This window comes from Ursus arctos, unplaced genomic scaffold (assembly GCF_023065955.2).
Source record: "Ursus arctos isolate Adak ecotype North America unplaced genomic scaffold, UrsArc2.0 scaffold_22, whole genome shotgun sequence".
NCBI classification, from domain to species: Eukaryota; Metazoa; Chordata; class Mammalia; order Carnivora; family Ursidae; genus Ursus; species Ursus arctos.
Genome location: NW_026622897.1, coordinates 18,646,752 through 18,667,076, shown reverse-complemented (window position 1 = coordinate 18,667,076; position 20,325 = coordinate 18,646,752). Strand labels below are relative to the sequence as shown.

The window sequence follows — 20,325 nt, the reverse complement described above, 5'->3', positions numbered from 1 at the left end:
TTTGGGAACGGGACCTCTGACACAATACACTGTCAGTGCCACTGGAGTTCACAGACGAGCCAGGACACTCTTAGCCAGAGAAGGAAAGGAGGAGAAGAAGAGCTCGATCTTAATCTCAAATAGTGGTTTAGATTCTTGCTTCTCAAAGGGCAACCCATGGAACAGCAGCATGGATATCTCGGGGGAGGAGTCAGAAAGGCAGAATCCCGGGCCCTGCTCCACACCTGGGGGATTAGGATCTATCTGAAGATTCTCAGGGGATTCAGGTGCACATTAAGCTCTAAGAAGCTTTGGAGATATTATCAGGTAAAAATGAAGGTTGATTTCTTCAAGATGGACAAGCAGAGTGAGGAGAACAAGAGGAAACTGATAAATTTAGGAGAGGGTGAAGAAATCTACTTGAAACTGAAGTGTACTGAACAGAGGACAGGTGGAGGAAAGAAGAATAAATGGACAATAATCCATCAGATTTTAGATAGTCTTGAACTGTGAAATGAAAATGTTATGGAGCCCAGGAAGGAAGTGTGTGAGGGTGGGGTGGCTCCCGTTTCTAGGGGGAGCAGTGAGACACACGGGGCTGGGATTTGCTCAGGCGGTGATGCGCAGGGTGGAGTGACTCAGTCAAAGAGAGAGTTGACAATTGAGGAGACCTCGTAGGAGACCATTTTTCTAATCATCCAGCTGGGATGAAATAAGAGAATAATGGTAAAGGTTGTAAATGCGGATGGAGCTACATTTCAGAACTAAAGCCTAGTTAGACTGAAACAAAAAAGAACACTTCAAACAGAACTTCGGTGTTGAGCTGACCCACTAAGAGACTGGAAAGGAGTTGCCATTCTGCTTATTCGGTGAACACGCAATCCCAAATTGGGGGAAAATCTGTAGAGCTCAGACTACAGAGCTCACTCTGGATGTGTGCAAAATGGGACTATTATGTTCCTGTCAATGTAATAAAACGCAAACTCCGGGCAATAGTTTATATGAGTTTGATAAACTTTTCCATGCCTCCTAGAAATAAGGCCTTGCCCCTCACCATCTGCGGCTCTAAAAAGCTTTTAAAAAGCAGGATAGTAGAAGTCTGGAAGAAATCAAGTTTTGCAAGTTCTTCGGTAGCAGTTGGATTTCCCAGGCTCTCTTGAAGGTGATGCATGTACTCGGATAGGACATCAGCCCTTTCACCCCCTGGCTAGACCGTGAGTGCTGAATGCAAGGAGTTATTTCTCCACTGAGGGATCCATACTGAAAGGAAGCAGGCAACGATAAAATTCTTGTAAGGACCTGCAGAGTAATCTTACAAGTCTTTATATGTTCCATGAGGCCAACTGCACTTGGAGGTGACCTCGTAGAAAAAAGGAAATGCTAAAATACAAAAACTGGACTCAGGTAAGTAAAAAGAGGGGCAACTAACCAACTACTCTCAGTAAAAAGATGGCCCTGGGGACAAATGGTCCAACTCCAAGCAGGCAAATCACTTCCTCCCGAGCAGCACGCCCAGTATCACTGTGCCTGAGAATCTCTCTTCCTCATGCCTATGGGCTCTACAGCTCACCTTTCCCACAGAATCTCTTCTTGTATCACTGCTGTAGGGAAAGCATCTGTTCGCCTTTGCTCAACTATTTTGATCGCGTATCTAAAATATAAAAGACAAGTATTTCTAGGCTCTCAGGTGATACACATATAGCCCAATGCAGCATAAAGCACTGATAAGAGCAACTGGCTATTTACACGGAAGGAAAATGCTATGTTCAGGTATCAGAGTTGCCTTGAAAAGTTTTGATTGGGCTTCAGATGGTGGACTCTCCGTTGTTTAAGGGGAGAATGAAGAAAGCAACATATGGAAAAATTGAGAGAAGAGTGATAGATATTTGTGTGACCAATTAATAGAAATGAAAATATATCAAATGTGAGTGTTGAAGTTATTAACTATAGTGATTGGAGAGAAAGTAGAAGGGTGCATGACCGAGCTATTTCAAAGAGGGCATGAAGTCATAGAATATTGGATGTAGAATTATAAACAGTGGCCAATCGGCGAGTAAATTATTCCGCAGTTATTCGAGCACATCTAGAATCCTCGTAAAACCTTACAGCTTAAGTGTTTTTTAATCCAATTACATATGAGGAAAGTAAGTCTCAGAAACTTCAAGGGACTTCATAACAAGCTACTAGTCTTGCATGGAGCCTGGATTTGAACACAAGTCTACCTCTTTCCAGAACACCTACTCATTTCACTGCATCTTAGTGCCTTGGAGATCGTCAGCTACAATCCTTTCGTTACATGGGATATCACCTCATTCAGAAGATTTCAAGTTGTGGTCTGCTTTTTTTTTTTTAAAGATTGTATTTATTTATTTGTCAGAGAGAGAGAGAGCACGCATGTGCACACAAGCAGGGGGAGCTGCAGACAAAGGGAGGAGCAGACTCCCCACTGAGCAGGGAGCCCAATGTGGTGCTGGATCCCAGGACCCTGGGATCAGGACCTGATCCGAAGGCAGACGCTTAACCAACTGAGCCACCCAGGTGTCCTATGTTCTGCTTTTTTAAAAACAGATTTATTGGGATGCCTGGGTGACTCAGTTGGTTAAGCATTTTCTGCCTTTGGCTCAGGTCCTGATCCCAGAGTCCTCAGATCAAGTCCCGCATGGGGCTCCTTGCTCAGCGGGGAGCCTGCTTCTACCGCCTGCTGCTTCCCCTGCTTGTGCGCGCTTTCTACTCTCTCTGACAAGTAAATAAATAAAATCTTTAAAATAAAAATTTTTTTTTGAAGATTTTATTTATTTATTTATTTGACAGAGATAGAGACAGCCAGCGAGAGAGGGAACACAAGCAGGGGGAGTGGGCGAGGAAGAAGCAAGCCCATAGCAGAAGAGCCCGATGTGGGGCTCGATCCCATAACGCCGGGATCACGCCCTGAGCCAAAGGCAGACGCTTAACTGCTGTGCCACCCAGGTGCCCCTTTAAAAAAAAGAATTTTTTTAAACAGATTTATTGAAGGAAAATTACTCATTTTAAGCATACAGTTCATTTTTTTTAAGTTTACACAAGTTGTGCACCTTCTAATTTTAGCACATTTCTGTCACGTTAGGCCTATTTGCAGTGAGTCCCTGCTCCCACCCACAGACTTGGGCATTCCCTAAAATCTACTTTCTGCCTCTGTCCATTTCACATACTTGTCATCATACAATATATGATCTTTTCTCCTTTCACTTACATGGTTTTGAGGTTTATTCACATTCACAGTCGTGCTCTTTTTCAGGTTCATTGTTTTAATAACAGTTACTATGCACATATACAGCATAGCAGTACTTCATGCTTTTTCCAGCTGAGTACTATTGCGTACTATGCACATATCACGTTTCGTTCATCCTTTTACTGGTTGATGGGCTTCTGAATTGGCTCTCTATTTCAGCGATTATGAAGAGTACTGCCAAGAATATTTGTGTATGTTTTCATGAGAACATGTCTTCAGTTCTCTCATGTATATAACCAGGAGTGGAATTGTGTCATATGGTAACTCTGAATAACTTTTCGAAGAAACTCCAAACTGTTTTCCACAGTGGCTGCACCATTTTACATTCCCACCAACAAGGCATGAGGGTTCCAATTTCTCTACCATTCTTGCCAATGTTTGCCCTTGCTTGCTTGCTTTTTTTTTTTTTTTTTTTTTTGATACAAAAGGAGCCCAGACCATCTTGTTGTGCCAGGAAGTAAGAAAGTACATGAAAAAGATAGAGCGTGTCAATAAGACACAGGTGACAGAAGGAGCTCCAAATAACCAAAGCTAGTACCATTTGAATAACAAAATAAATAATTATCATATTGGATTATATTTAATCTCAGAATCAAATGTATATCCGTGAGTCCCTACCTATGTAAATAATTGAATAAATAAATAAGTGGGGAAGAAGAACCATTCCCTACAGAAGTTCCTATTCATAATGCAGAAGATCAAGGGAAATTTTTCACAATCACCATTAGATAAACAATAAAATAATAATATTTTCAGGCAAAATACATGAATATATTCTAAAATCAGTGAGTGAAAATTTGACAGGATGTGGAATTTAAGCATATTCTCAAAGTATTTTCACCCCCCAAGACATGTCACATAACCAATAATAGGACATATACTCTGAAATGATGTCCTAGAAAGGATACAAAATCCCTTCTGTGGTATCCACAAGTACGTAGGCTCAATCTACTCAGGAGAAAGCATCATACATACCCAACCTGAGAGACGTTGTCTCAAATAATGGACCAGTACTCATCCAAACAGTAAAAACATTAACTACAATGAATGAATGAGAACTGTCACAGACTGGAGGAGACTGAGAGCTTGTGCTTGATTCTGGAATAGAAAAAGGATATTGAGGGACAACTGGTGACATTTCCATATAATCGGTAGTTGAGTTTATAGTCCGATACTATCAATTCTCTGATTTTTCTAATTTTACGATAGCTTATACATTGTTAACATTAGGGGAAGTTGGCTCCAACTATAGGAGAACTCCATTTTGTTTTTTTAAATTTTATTTGAATATAGTTGATACAATGTGTTACATTAGTTTCAGGTGTGCAATATAGTGATTCAACAAGTTCATCCATGACGCTATGGTCACAAGTGTAGCTACCATCTGTCAGCATACAACACCATTACCGTACCCCTGACTATATTCCCTATGCTGTGCCTTTTTTCCCATTACTTATTCATTTTTTTAACTTTGCTGGAAATTTAACATTTCAAAATAAATAGTTTTAAAAATGAGAGGGAATGTAAATACATTATTATGCTCATCCTTGAACAAACAGTCTCTTTCCATTTATTTAAATCATGTGTCACTCAGCAGATTTTCCTTTTTTATATTTCTTTAACAGCTCATTAAAGTATACAATGCAACCATTAAATTAGCATATTTCAGTATACAATTCAATGATGGTTAGTAAATTTGCAAAGTTGAACAACTATTACCACAATCCAATTTTCGAACATTTCTATCGCTTCAGAAAGATCTGTCTGACCATTTGTGCTCATTCCCTGTCTCAGCCCCGTCCCAGGCATCCATTAATCCACCTTCTTTCTTTAAAGACTTGTCTTTACAGAACGTGTCATCAGGGGCACCTGGGTGGCTCAGTCGTTAAGCATCTACCTTCGGCTCAGGGCGTGATCCCAGGGTCCTGGGATCGAGCCCCACGTTGGGGTCCCTGCTCTGCTGGGAGTCTGCTTCTTCCTCTCCCACTCCCCCTGCTTGTGTTCCCTCTCTCCCTGGCTGTCTCTCTCTTCATCAAATAAATAAATAAATAAAATCTTAAAAGAAAAAAAAGATTTGTAGAGGAATTAATGTTCAAACTTAAGTACAGAGAGTAGATTTGTGAGAGATTAAATGAATTTCATTCATGTTCAAAACTGGACTGCAGTGAGGAGATCAGGGAGAGATTATGGCAAATTGCACAGAAGACGAGCCAAACAGCATCCCTAGATAAGAGAGATTTCTTTAAGGGGTTGTAGGAGATAAAGATTTTGTGATAATAATGGAAACAATGTATAGATAATTTTGAATATCAGATAGCGATGCAATTGTTGCCTTAGGCAGTGGGGAACAGTAAAGAGCAGAGATAAATCAAACAATGTTGCTCTAAGAAGACCTGAGGAAGAAGCTGAATACAGAACCATTTGATACATTCGGGATGTGAGTGAGAGTTGGGACATAAAACCATTGTGAAATTCTAGGTATAAAATATGCACATGTAAGGGTAGGTCCATGGGAATTGAAGATACAATAGAAATCAGGAGTTTACCTTTTTTAAAGATTGATTGATTGATTTGAGAGAGATTGCGAGAGCACAGGGGGCAGAGGGAGAGGGACAAGCAGACTCCCCACTGAGCAGGCAGTCCTAGGACCCTGGGACCATGACCTGAGCTGACTGAGCCACCCAGGTGCCCCTAGAAATCAGGAGTTTAAAGAAAATTTTCATAAAATGCAACATCTAATAAGGTTTAGGAGATAAAGAATGGAAACAATCGAAGAAAACTCTTAGATTATCAATTCCGACTCAACAATAAAAGCACAGGAAAACATTTCCCAAAAGATTTATAGGAAGAGCAAGAAATGTACTTAACATTTTGTCCTTCTAATTATTCACTCAATTCTCTAAGGCTTCATTGTCAAACACTTGAGAGTTGGCTAAGGGGGGCTGTTAATTCCGAAGAACTCCCTCTGGGTGAGGAATGGATGGAACTGCTGGGTTCCTGGCTGACGTAATAGCACCCCAACTCTGGGCAAGTATCCCCCAAAGATGGGATACAACTCCCTAGTGTCACGTGGCAATAAGAGCTGGCTTATCCACATCTGCAGTCTGGCAGAGTAAATTAGGACAGTGAAGGCATCACAATTCTGAAATATTTGCAAAAAAAGACATGGTCAATGAGAGTAAGATTTACAATCCATATTTATATTGCTGTTATTTAGGGAATGCATTTCTCCAAGTAATTGATACAGCCCTTTATGTGCCTCAAAGGATTGTGCGGATCCCCCCTATTGAAAGATCCATTTTTGAAATAACAGCAAGAAAACACTGGAACAGGTCAAAAGAGTGAAATGAAACTGTGTAGCTTTCTCTCATTTATGGGGCAAGACCAACCCAGCGTAGCCCAATGGCTAATGACATTTCAGCGAAGAGGAATGGCTGCTTATTATGCTTGTTGATGTCAGTTTTGTTACAAAGGGGATAACTAACCACTTTTCGTGGGAAAAGATGCCCATGGAGACAGAAGACCCCAACCAGACTGTGGTGAGCCACTTCCTTCTGGAGGGCCTGATGTACACAGCTGAACATCCCAGCCTCTTCTTCCTCCTCTTCCTCCTCATCTACAGCATCACCTTGACTGGGAATCTCCTCATCCTCGTAACTGTGGGCTCTGACCCTCACCTCTGCTCCCCTATGTACCACTTCCTGGGGCACCTCTCCTTCCTGGATGCCTGTTTGTCTACAGTGACAGCGCCCAAGGTCATGGCAGGCTTGCTCACCGTGGATGGGAAGGTGATTTCCTTCGAGGGCTGTGCCCTGCAGCTTTACTGCTTCCACTTCCTGGCCAGCACTGAGTGCTTCCTATACACGGTCATGGCCTATGACCGCTACCTAGCTATCTGCCAGCCCCTACGCTACCCAGTGGCCATGAACAGACGGATGTGTGCTGGGCTGGCTGGACTCACTTGGGCCGTAGGTGCTCTGCACTCTGCAATCCACACCTCCCTCACCTTCCACCTGCTCTTCTGCGGTCCTCACCGCATCGCCTACTTCTTCTGTGACATCCCCCCGGTGCTGAAGCTGGCCTGCGCAGACACCACCGTTAATGAGCTTGTCATGCTGGCCAACATTGGCATCGTGGCGGCGGGTTGCCTGGTCCTCATCGTCGTATCCTACGTCTTTATCGTCGCGGCGGTGCTGCGGATCCGCACGGCCCAGGGCCGGCGGCGTGCCTTCTCCACCTGCACCTCGCACCTCACAGTGGTACTGCTGTACTACGTGCCACCTGTCTGCATCTACCTGCAGCCTCGCTCCGGGGGGGCAGGAGCTGGGGCCCCCGCTGTCTTCTACACAATCGTCACTCCCATGCTCAACCCTTTCATCTACACTCTGCGGAACAAGGAGGTCAAGCGGGCTCTGCAAAGACTTCTGGGTCGAGGCTCGCAAGAGTCTCCAGCAGGCAGCCCGCCCCCCTGACCTGTGCCGGGACTCTTCATGGGCCTGCCAAGAAAACAACTATCCCCATAGCAAAATGAGGAGGGAAAATCGTTCAAGGGGGCATCAGCACAACGGAGCTTCCACTTGGCCATGAACTTTTCTCCCTCCCTTCGGCCAAGTGACATCTCTCATGGTCTCAGTCACAAACTCCTCATCTATGAAATGGAGGGACTGCTTAGGTGATGTCTGAGAGCACCTTCGAGATCCAAGTTCCATGGCTCGGAGGTATGTGAAATGCTGTTCTTATCCTCACTTGTTTTAGTAAATGATTCTTTTATATTTCATATGCAAAAATTTGATTAACTAGATAACATATTAAAGAATACTGATAACAGAAATGTAATGAACAAATAATAAATGAAGTTTTACCTCTGTATCACCTAGCTTAAGAGGACAAACCACATTTTTAAGATGATAAAATACAACTGCAAGGAGAAAAGTGACTTACTCAAGGTGACTTAGTAAGCGTCATTATCTTTACCTTCCCATTCAAGATGGTATGTAACGAAGTAGTAGAAATAACACAGACAGTGACGTCAGAGCCACCAGTAGTCTAATGCTGATCCCACCAGTCAGTGAACATAGAATCTTGTGCAAATTCTATAATACTTGGTGTCTCAATGTCTTCTTTTTTTTTTTTTTTAAGATTTTATTTATTTATTCGACAGAGACAGAGACAGCCAGCGAGAGAGGGAACACAAGCAGGGGGAGTGGGAGAGGAAGAAGCAGGCTCATAGCGGAGGAGCCTGATGTGGGGCTCGATCCCAGAATGCTGGGATCACGCCCTGAGCTGAAGGCAGACACTTAACCGCTGTGCCACCCAGGCGCCCCTCAATGTCTTCTATTAATAGGTTAAAAATAACTGCTTTGTAGGGTTTTATGAGGACTAAATGATATAATTACGTTAAGTGCCTTGTGCAAAATAAATGTTCCCTTTTCTTACCAAGCCTGCTAAGGATGTCAAAGAGAGCTTATTATACAAACTAAGGTTCAAAGTATCTCTGAAGAATTGGCAGGGTTTTGATATCTTCATTGAACACGGAGGAAGCAACACAAAAAAATATATATTTCTAGACTCCAAGGTAACAAATAATAACTCGAGGCTTTAGTTAAAGCAGCTGCCATATAAGTGGGTGGAGCCGTGCTGTGTTCAAAAAAGTCTGTGAATGACCTGGAAGGACTCTGTGGACTGAAAAAGGGCCTTGAATGTCAGACTAAAGAGTTTGGATTATGCACCAAATATTCTGCCTCTTCATTTCTCCTGTTCTTCTCTAGGAAGAAGAAGCAGCCACATTTGTAAATGCTAAAACATGGGATACGTAAGAAGAGAGAGGAAAAGAGACAAATGGTAGAATGACCAGTTAATAGACCATTATAACCTCCTAGACATGAGAGAAACAGTGTCAAACTTGGGTGATACCGTTGGAGATGGAGAGACATTTTAGGGAATTATGGTAGAGGTGTTGGAAAGGGAACAAATTGAAAGAATGTTAGAATTGGAACAGTAACCATGGTCATTTTGAGCGCACATGTATACAAGGTGCTGTGCTCGTTACTCTATAGTATTCCTCCTTAGAACTATATTTTAAGACAATGTTATTAATCATATTATACAGACAAGGAAACTGAGACTGAAGGAGGTGACATAACTTTTCCAAGGTCATGCAATCAGTAACAGTTGAAGCCATGATTTCAACTCACATCTGTATGGCTTCAGAGACCGCACATTTCGATTATACCAGAATACCCTAGAGAGAATTGAATCTAGCCTTCACTGTTTATGAACTCCCAATTATATTAGAGGTCTCAAGATCATGTTAGACTTGAACCAGGGGCAGTCCTTTTAGAGATAAAGATTCTCTGACCTTTAAATAGTGCTTCATCCTCCATAAAGGCGGGATCTGAACCTGGCATTTCTGGAAGGGAAAAAACACATCGAAAAAAGAAGGAAATGCATTGAAGGTGCAGAACTCAAGCCAAAATTCAGAGCTAATCTCCTTTGTCCTAGTATCTCAGAATTACTGATTTATCTGTAGGAAGGCCAGAAGGAACCCAGAGAAGATGATTATTCCCACAGTGTAGGTTTTAAGCACAGGTAGAATATAGGGAGGGCCAAACAGAGAATGGGAGGCAGAGCTAAAAATAAATTGTCCTGTCCTAAAGCATTCCGCTATCTTGTCAAATGGCTGCTTTGTTGAAATAATAGGATATCTTACAAAAAACTGTGCCTATGCCATTCTAGTCCCTTCTTCTCAACTTTGACCCTAATCCTTCTATACCTGTCTACCCAGTAAGAATCCTTTACTCTCTCAAACTCTGCTCCTCCATCGTCATATCTGACCTGGTCAGCATGGATTCTTCATGACATTGATTTATTATAGTTTTCACAATGGCACTAAAGCTATCCTGTCTTACATAGTTATTGAATGTGTCATGTGCATAACTGGATTATAAGAACTTTAAGAGCACAGACCCCTTATACCTCACATATGTCCCAACCAAAGGTTAACTCTATAAAATATCTGTTCAACTCAATATTCAAGATCTGAAAATCAAACAAGACACTATCCGTTCTTCACAATAAAGGTATCAAGTCAGAAAATTGGTTTTTCATCCAGTGGGGAAAAGAGACAAATTGTTCCTCCGGATTATTTTCTCCTTTTAGATATTTTGATCTTTAGGTTTGATTTTTAAATTTTGGGGACTTGGTGTATTTATAATATTACAGGTTCACTTGAAATTTAAGGGAAACAGACAAGAGGATTACTGAGTATTAATTAAGATGAAAACAGCACTTAACAAAAGGAAGACAACTGCATAGGGCTATCATTTTCTCAGCCTCCCAGCAATGCTAATAGGGCATAGACTGATAGCCTCTTTTTGATGAATATGGCAAAGAGATGGGAAACAAAAGCATTATTTAGGTGGGATAACTTGCAGAGAAGAACATGTTACAAGAGTGACTGAGCATCCTTACTATTGGTCATCTATGGCGTGGAGCTCCTGAGGGAGGAGTTCACCACTACTCCTGAAGGTAGAGAGAGTGTGCAAAGGAAATCGTGAACCGTGTGATCAGGCGGACTAACCAACCTCATCAAATGAAGGACTTCCGTGGCAGCAAAGGCATTCAAACAATGAATATGCAAGTGATATATGATTTCAATAATACTGTTGTTTTAATAATATGAAAATCTGTAAAACATATACTTGTGTCCCCCTCACCAGCAATGCTAGAATTTAATAAAATAACATTTCTTTGAATGTATTTTGTTACTTCGTTTTTATTGCCAAGTTTATATCCACTTTCCATTTTAATGATTGCTAACAGTTGTGCTATGTAAATTAGGGTAAATATCTGAAAACATTAAAACTGGGGGAGCACAGACTTAGAGCACATGACAAGGTAAGGTTTCCCCAGAATGTTGTAGAAATGTGTAAGCTTAGGAGTCAGATGTTCAAGAACCACTTTTACCACTCTTTAATTAAGGGAGGTTCACGTTGAAATAAGGATTCCCCCAAGTTTGATTAAGAGTCCTTGAATTTAGGGTGCCTGGGTGGCTCAGTTGGTTAAGTGTCTGTCTTCGGCTCAGGTTATGATCCCAGAATCCTGGGATCGAGTCCCGCATCAGGCTCTCTGCTCAGTGGAGAGTTGGCTTCTCCCTCTGCCCCTCCCTCCTCCGCTCATGCTCTCTCTTTCTCTCACAAAAATAAATAAATAAAACCTTAAAAAGAAAAGAGTCCTTGAACTTAGATCATTCTCCCTCCCTCTCTCTCTTTCTCTCTCTCTCTCAGTGTCTCTATTTCTCCCCTGAGCCCCTCAACAAAGTTTTACTAAATTCTAAGATATTGAGGCAGATTGTATTTTCCAAAGATGACCACAACAGTATCATCCATTCCAAACCTTCTTCTTGAAAAGAGATGATGACACTTTTCCATCAAGAGGTAGGGGGTCCATTCCCCACCGCTTCTGAATTTGGAAGATGCTAGGTGACTTCTCTGGCTGGATAACTATAGGCAATGCTCCCTCACCCTGGTTCTCGAAGGCACTTACTCTTGGAACTACTCACCATGGTCTGACAATGGGCTGTCTGCCCATGGGCCATGGGAAGAGGACCACATGAAGAGGTGTTGAGGCCCAGGACCCTCAACAGCTAAGTTATCAGAGACAACAGGGAGTATGGGCTTACCAAACACAGGACAGAGCCATCTAGCCTCAGGCTGCCCCAGGGAATATGAAGTGAAGAAGAGATGAGCCTTTCTCACCACACCTGGCACAAATTCCAGACTTGTGACTAAATCAATAATTGTTGTTTTAAGACACTAAATGTTGGGATGTTTTGTTACATAGCAAAAGATTAACAGAACACAATCTGTGCACGGTCACTGCTATTAACATATACACACAGACATGAGTATAACATCATCCCCAGGTATCCCTCAGGAACCATTGGCTATATATACTTCCAAATAATTAACCTATTGTTCTTTATATTCTGTTCCCTCATACATCTTATAATAATAGAAGAAATAATAGAACAAACTAATTCCAAAGTTAGCAGAAGGAAGGATATAATAAAGATTAGAGTAGAAATAAATGAAATAGAAAACAGGGAAAAAATAGAAAAAAATCAACAAAAGTAAGAGTTGGTTTTTTGAAAAGATAAACAAAATTGACAAATCTCTAGCTAGACTAAGGGGAAAAAGAGAGAGAAAACTCAAAGAAAGAAAATCAGAAATAAAATAAAAGACTTTACAACTGATGGCCAGAAATTAAAAAGATCATGAGACACTATTATGAACAAATATAGACCAGCAAATTTTGCAACACAGAATAAATGGATAATTTCCAGGAAACATAAAACTTACCAAGACTGAATCATGAAGAAATGGAAAGTCTGAATAGATCTATTAACAAATATGCAGGTTAAATAAGTATTCAAAAACCTCCCAACAAAGAAAAGCCCAGGACCAGAAAGCTTCACAGATGAATTCTACCAAATATTTATAGAAGAATTAATACCAATCTTTCTTAAACTCTTGGGTAAGTCAATGGCAGATGGTGAGAATCAGGTATCTTACTGTGAGGATTGGCAGCTTACAAACAAGCAAGGAGAGAAAGCAGGTGGTACTGGAGTAGAATTGGAGTCATCAGTATGGACTCACGTTTAACTGAATATAGCCACAGATGACTGCCTATGGACATATTTATAGATGTGTGTAGATACATATATTTCCTTGTTCTGTCCACTTAGAGAGCCTAGAAGCAATGATACCCTAGTAGCAGCAAGTACATCTTGTGCTCAGGTATTGGTTTCTAATGATGTTCTGCAATAAAAGAAACGGGCTGGAAAGATGAGCCTGTAGCACCCTGTGGTTCCAGAAAGCAAAGAAGTGCTGAGCTACACACACACACACACAGATATGGTTCTGTCGAAGAAACACAAGAGCTGGGACACCTGCGTGGCTCAGTGGCTTGAGTGTATGACTCTTGATTTTGGCTCAGGTCATGATCAGGTCATGGGATGGAGCCCCACATCAGGCTCCTAGCTCAGCAGGGAGCCCGCTTGGGATTCTCTCTCCCTCTGCCCTTTCCCCCTCAAATAAATAAATAAATCTTTAAAAAAAAATAAAAAGAGACACAAGAGCTCATTGAAAGGGTTCTCAATAGCCAAAACTTGAATAATTTGAGCAACAGAATCAATAAAGCAGTAATGGATTACAATTTAAAATATAAAATAAATGTCCATCAGTCCATGGTGATATAAATGAATGATTGAATAAATAGATAAATAAATAAATAAATAAAATGGACAAATCCCTGTTGCAGAAGCCCGAAGAAAATAGAAAAAAAGAAATAATAAAGATAAGAGCAAAAATATATAAACTATAGATAATATTTGTAATCCACATACCCAACAAAGGACCTCCTGGAATGTATCTAGAATGTATTTTTAAAAAGAAAAAGAAAGAACTCTCAAAACTCAATGGTAAAAACAACAAGAACAATGAAACATTCCTATTAGAAAATGGGCAAAAGATATGAAAGAGACAGGTCACTGAAGAGGCCATACACCTGCCAAATAAGCACATGAAAATATGTTCAGCATCATCAGGAATGAGGGTAATAAAAATTAAAACTACAATGAGATATTTCACATTCATCAGAATGACCAAAATAAAATACAGTGACAATACGAAATGATGGCACGGATGTGGAGAAGCTCAACCATTCATTTATTACTGGAGGGAATGTAAAATGGTACCACGGCCACTCTGTTAACTAATTACAATTTAAATAAAAACTTGAACCAAACAAACAAAAAAGAGACATAGTAGCTAAAATTTTCTCAAAATCAGAGGAAGACAGAGTCAAGAGCTGTGCAAACCTTAGAATACACCCAAAGAAATCCATGTCATGGCTCATCATAGTCAACTTCTGAAAATTAAAAAAAAAAACAAAATTTCCTGTGAAGGTAGAGAGAAGTGACAACCTACAGAGATACAATGATTAAGATGACAGCAGATTCCCCATCTGAAATAGTGAAGAAGAAAGGGGTTTCAACGGAAAAGAAAGAACTGCCAATTTTGAATTCTTTTTTTTTTCAAGTTTTTATTTAAATTATAGTTAGTTAGCATACAGTGTAATATTCGTTTCAGGTGCAAAATTTCGTGAATCAACATTTACGTACAACACCCAGTGCTCATCACCACAAGTGCCCTCCTTAATCCCCATCATCCATTTCACCCACCCCACTTCCCCCCTCCCCCAGCCTGCCTCAGATTGTTCTCTATAGTCGAGAGTCTGTTTTCTGGTTTGCCCCTCTTTTTTTTTTCCCCACTATGTTTATCTGTTTTGTTTCTTAAATTCCACATATGAGTGAAATCCTATGGTTTTTGTCTTTCTCTGATTTATTTTGCTTTGCATAATACACTCTAGCTCCGTCCACATCATTGTGAATGGCAAGAGTTTTAACGGCTGTGTAATATTTATTTATATATATGTATATATGTGTGTGTGTATATATATATATATATATATATATCTCACATCTCTTTTACTCATTCATCAGTCGATGGGCATTTGGGCTCTTTCCATAATTTGGCTATTATTGATAATGCTGCTATAAACATCAGGGTGTGTGTATCTCTTTAAATCAGAGTTTTTGTAACCTTTGGGTAAATAAATACCTAACATTATCTATATTTAGTGCCCTGAAGTCCCAAGAGGCAAAACCCAGTGCAAGTTCCTTTTATTCCTGACACCTCTAGAAGGTTAGCTTAGTTTGTTGTCCTTAGGATCTAGGATCAGAAGGAAATCTCCCTTTATCACACTCCCTTGAGACCAGAGACCAGGGGGAGGAGAGCATCTTTCTATTTTTATCTTCTTTGGGGAAACAAAGGATATCCCTAAACAAAATGCCCTACAGTGGTCTAACAGACCTCTCTTATTTCCACTGCAGCCGTTCAATAGAGGTTTAATGAATGAATGAATGAATGGCCAAATCTGAAGTCCCTCAAAGTCCATATATCCATGACAAACCTTCACAGGAATTCCAGATGTGCCTCAGTCAAAAATCTCACAATTTACCATTTCTAGATTTATGAACATTCAACCTTTTATACTTAAAATTTCTAACTTCTGAAAATAAGCTATAAGCTGGAGAAGGACAAATGAGCTCCTTTTTACTTTCTATGAAAAGATAAAGGACTGGTCCTCTTCTTCCTTATATTGTGTGTGTGAAGTGATTTATAAATAACTGACTTCAGGGGCTCCTGGGTGGCTTAGTCATTAAGCGTCTGCCTTCGGCTCAGGGCACGATCCCAGGGTGCTGGGATCAAGCCCCGCATCAGGCTCCCTGCTCTACTGGGAGCCTGCTTCTCCCTCTCCCACTCCCCCTGCTTGTGTTCCCTCTCTCGCTGGCTGTCTCTCTCTCTGTCGAAAAAATTAAATCTTTAAATAAATAAATAACTTCATTTACCTATTATTTGAATCATTTGCATTTCTGTTTTGTTTTCTTACTGTTCTCCCCATAGCTTCGTACACTGCATGCCCTTCCTAGGATTTGGCATCTATAACTAACACAGTTTCCATTTATGAGAACACCCTTTTCTTCAAAGTCTTACTCAGTGCAATTTTAACATCTTTGTTCCTCAGGCTATAGATAAAAGGATTCATCACTGGCCCCACGATGGTATAAAAAACTGTGGATACTTTATCTTGATCCAGAGACCCAGCAGGAGAAGGCTTAAGATACATGAATGCTGATGACCCAAAGAAGAGAGAAACAGTAATTATGTGGGAGCTGCAGGTGCTGAAGGCTTTGGACCTGCCCTCTGTAGAACGGATGTGGAAAATGTTGGAGAGGATCAAGGTGTAAGAAATGGAGATGGTGAGACTGGGCACCATGACGTTGACGCCCACCACGATGAAAACCACCAGCTCGTTGATGTTGGTGCTGGTGCAGGAGAGCCGGAGGAGAGGAGGTATGTCACACATGTAATGATCGATGATGTTGCCATCACAGAAGGTCAGTCTCAGCATGCACCCGGTGTGGGCCATGGCACCCACAAACCCCATCGCATATGTTCCCGCCATCAGCATGAGGCAGACCTGAGGGGACATGATGGCCTTGTAAAGCAGGGGCTTACAGATGGCCACATACCGGTCATAGGCCATCGATGTCAAAATATAGCACTCATCAATAACAAAGAAGGAGAAAAAACAGAGCTGCGTCATGCACTCTGCATAAGGGACGACGTTCTCTTTTACAAAACCCATCAGCATTCTAGGGATTATGACAGACGAGTAGCAGAGATCAATGAAGGAAAGGTTGAAGAGAAAGTAGTACATGGGAGTGTGCAGGTGAGGGTTCAGACCAATCAGAATAATCAAGCCCATATTCCCCATCACGGTGACCCCATAGATTCCTAAGAAAATGAAGAAGAAAGGCAGCTGGAGTTCTGGCTGTTGTGTTAAACCCAGCAGGATAAACTCGGTCACTGAAGAGTCATTTCCTGCAGCCATTCTTCCCTAAGGCATATCTGTGAGAACAGGACAAAGGGTGGCGTTACAATGAGTACGCAGTTCTCTCCCCCCAATCCCTCCATATTGAGACTGAGACCCAGAATGAGAGAATGAACTCAGACCCACCCTGCTGTGTGCCTTTGTCGTCTCCACTGTATAAAGGCTGAGAGATTGTAGACATCAAAGATGTCTATCAAACACACTAACAGGCAAGTGCCACAGGGGTAAGATTGGGTAACCCTGTGACCCATCAGGGTTGCATTGTCTCTGCTGCACTTGTGCTTTGAAAGTCCACCAGCCCCACCTAATGATCAATGGCTGCCTCGGCAGAGAGGAGATATGGCATCTCAGATCTTCAGCTTCCCACAGCTGGGGTCGGGAAGAAAAGGAACAGGATAGATAAAATTCAACACTCACCCTTCTGCATTGGGACTTCGATATTGGGCCTTCGATAACCTTTCTCCCTGTTCCCAAGGAGACACTGGTGGCTCTGATGAATTTTAGAGGTGAGCAGCCCAGAACAGAGATTCTTCTTCTTGGTTACCGTTTTTGTTTTGAGTGAGTTTCGGACCGAGAAAGCCAGAGCACAGACCTCTGAGGGGCCATGACTTACAGATCATGATTTCTGATAGTGGCTTTGCCCAGAGTGGTTTTCTGCAGATAAGGGGTTAGTAAATAGCGTCTGTGGGTGCCAAAAGAGCCCCCTGCTAATATGACCCCAGGGGTTTTCATGAGTTAGGAAATCCTAGGGACCTGATTAAAAACTAGAAGACAGGTTCTCCCAGTGTTTTCCCCAGAGATCAGGCTTTGTAGCAAAGAGAAATTACCTACTGCGCATTGATAGCCCTAGGTCATTATAGCAACACTGATTTCTTGGAATGTACCAATTTACACACCTTTTGGTTTGTGGCCAAATCGGGCACATCCCCAAACAGAAAAGCAGATGTTCTTTCCTGCATTCACAGCCCCATTACTATACGAAACACTACGCATTGTTTGTTTGTTGTGGCTTCCCACAACACATACACACACATTCATACACTCACATCCATTCGAATTTAAGTTCTAAAAGGACAAGGATTTTGTCTGTTTTCTTCAGCACCATTTCTCCAGCACCTTAGGGTAATACGAGGCATATATAGTAGGTACTGAATAAATATTTGTTTAATTAAATGAATGAATGAGAATCCCTTTTTTCCATCTTTCCTAGGACCTATACTGGTTACTGATTACAACAGAATTCTTGCCTCCCAGGCGAAGGCTTACATTGCGTCAATGTTTTTCTTTGCACACCTGAGTGTGGAATAGGAAAAACACCAGCAAAGGACATGAAGGCCCCTGCAGAACTTCTGGTGACCACGTAGGACACTTCAGATCAAAGTTGTTGAACTCAGAGAAGAAATATGATTTTCCTCCTCCCTCAGTGTCACATAGAGGACTTCTAATGCTCTCAGAGAGGTCCCCATGTCTCTCCCCAGGGACCACAGCACAGACTCAGATCAAAAGACAGATTTGGATTAGTATAGGAAGCTCTAAAATGCTGAAATCCTGGTCAGCTCACCATGGGAGGTCATTGGGAGCCATTCAGGATTTTTATTTCCCTTTTTTTAATAATAATTTTTTATTATGTTATGTTAGTCACCATACAGTATATCCTTAGTTTTTGATGTAATGTTCCATGATTCATTACTTGCGTATAACACCCAGGGCACCATGCAATATGTGCCCTCCTTATTTCTCTTTTGACACAGGACTGAAATCATCAAAATGCAGACTCGAGAAGATTAACGTGGTGCACACCAGCAAGCTGGACTGGTCTGCAAAAGACTGGAGGTAGGGTCAGCTTTGGGAAGCAAGTACAACGTCAGTAATGATTTTTAGGTGCCCTGAATTAATAGTGCTACTGTCAGTAATTCCAGGAAACAAACATACTCAAGAGACATTGCAAAGGAAGATTTATCAGGACTTCTTACAATGAGGATAGAAATGGACAAAAAAAGTTCCAAAAGATGATAGCCTCAGTGTTTGGATAAACTATGTTGTACTACAAACAGAAAGAACTCAGAAAGTTAGGAAGTATTTATGAAAAGCGTACGCTCAGGTTGAACGTGGGGAGCTTGAGCTGCTGGCAGGACATCCAAGCAGAGGTGCGCATTAGGAAAATGCCCAACGAAGGCTAAATAAATGTAAGGAGGAAGGTTCGTACATGAGAAAAAGATTTGGGGTTCGTTTCCGTTGAGGCTAAAGCCATGGGATTAGGTAAACCCAGGGAGAGAAAAGAAAGAGAAGATTATGCTAAGTGAAGTAAGTCAAGCAGAGAAAGATGATTATCATATAGTTTCACTCATATGTGGAACATAAGCAATAGCACGGGGGACCATAGGGGATGGGAGGGAAATCCAAAGGGGGAGAAATCAGAGAGGGAGACGAACCATGAGAGACTATGGAACCTGGGAGATTTCAGAGGGGAGGGGGTAGAGGAAGGGAGTAACAGGGTGATGGGTATTAAGGAGGACATGTGTTGTGATGAGCACTGGGTATTATACGTAACTAATGGATCACTGAACACTACATCAAAAACTAATGTCATGCTATACAGTGGTTAATTGAAAATAATAAATAAATAAATAAATAAATAAACAAACAAATAAATAAATAAAAATTTAAAAAGAAAAAAGAGCAGAAGGGCAAGAAGAAATTTTGAGAAATCCTCCAATCATGGATTTTATATTTAGGATAATTTTAAGCCAAACATTACTGGAATGAATCCCAATTATTATTCTCAGACCCCTCAAAATTACTAGTGGACCAAAAATTCCTCAGGCTGAATTTGAAAAGTGTCCCACTGGACAGATGTTCCTTAGGCTGCAACAATGATGAGTCCTGGGAGAGTACATAAAATGTGTTGTTTTGTTTTTTTGTTTTGTTTTGTTTTTTATAGAGAAGGAGAGAGCGGTGAGGGGGGGAGGGGCAGAGGGCAAGAAAATCCCAACCAGGCTCCAAGCCCAGCATAGAGCCCTACGTGGGGCTAGATCTCATGACCCTGAGGTCATGAGCTGAGCGGGAATCAAGAGTGAGTTACTTTACTGACCGAGCCACCCAGGCACCCCCATAGAATGCGTTCTCTATGAAAAGTTACAAACTCTTATTTAGCTGATACAATAACCAGAAATGCTCCCTCTAAACTTACATCAAATCACATTGCAAGAAGAACCTTACAGGAAGGTTTTAAGCTACAGCTGATAGTCGTTATTTCATCTTTAATACAAACCACGTAAATATGGGCAAATGTGGAATGAAGATAGGGAGGTTCTGAGCTTACCTTATATTGCAAAACTCTCATTTCCTCCTTCCTTCTCATTCCTTTCTCTGAGATATGTCAGCACCCTTCTCATGCCTGACTCCTTTTTAAGTAACTCAAGCTCAATATGTTCTAACTTGTGAAAGTCAGTGGTAATTAAAGCTTTATGTGACGCTACAGTTTCTAAAGAGGCAGAAAATAAAACCATGTATTTTAACCCAGAGCATGATGTTTTGATATATGTATACATTGTAAAATG

The 20,325-nt window shown here is 41.2% G+C and overlaps 2 protein-coding genes across 2 annotated transcripts; one reads left to right on the top strand and one right to left on the bottom strand.

Annotated features, from left to right (window-relative positions):
- The first annotated feature begins 6,750 nt into the window (after window positions 1-6,750).
- On the top strand, window positions 6,751-7,719 carry LOC113259776 (olfactory receptor 10S1). Its single transcript, XM_026505273.4, has one exon. It carries the CDS (start codon window positions 6,751-6,753, stop codon window positions 7,717-7,719), a length of 969 nt encoding a protein of 322 aa, XP_026361058.3.
- Window positions 7,720-15,832: 8,113 nt separating this feature from the next.
- On the bottom strand, window positions 15,833-16,780 carry LOC113259777 (olfactory receptor 147-like). Its single transcript, XM_026505274.3, is given in 1 exon segment — window positions 15,833-16,780. A coding segment is annotated over 1 exon segment (948 nt).
- Window positions 16,781-20,325: the final 3,545 nt, after the last annotated feature.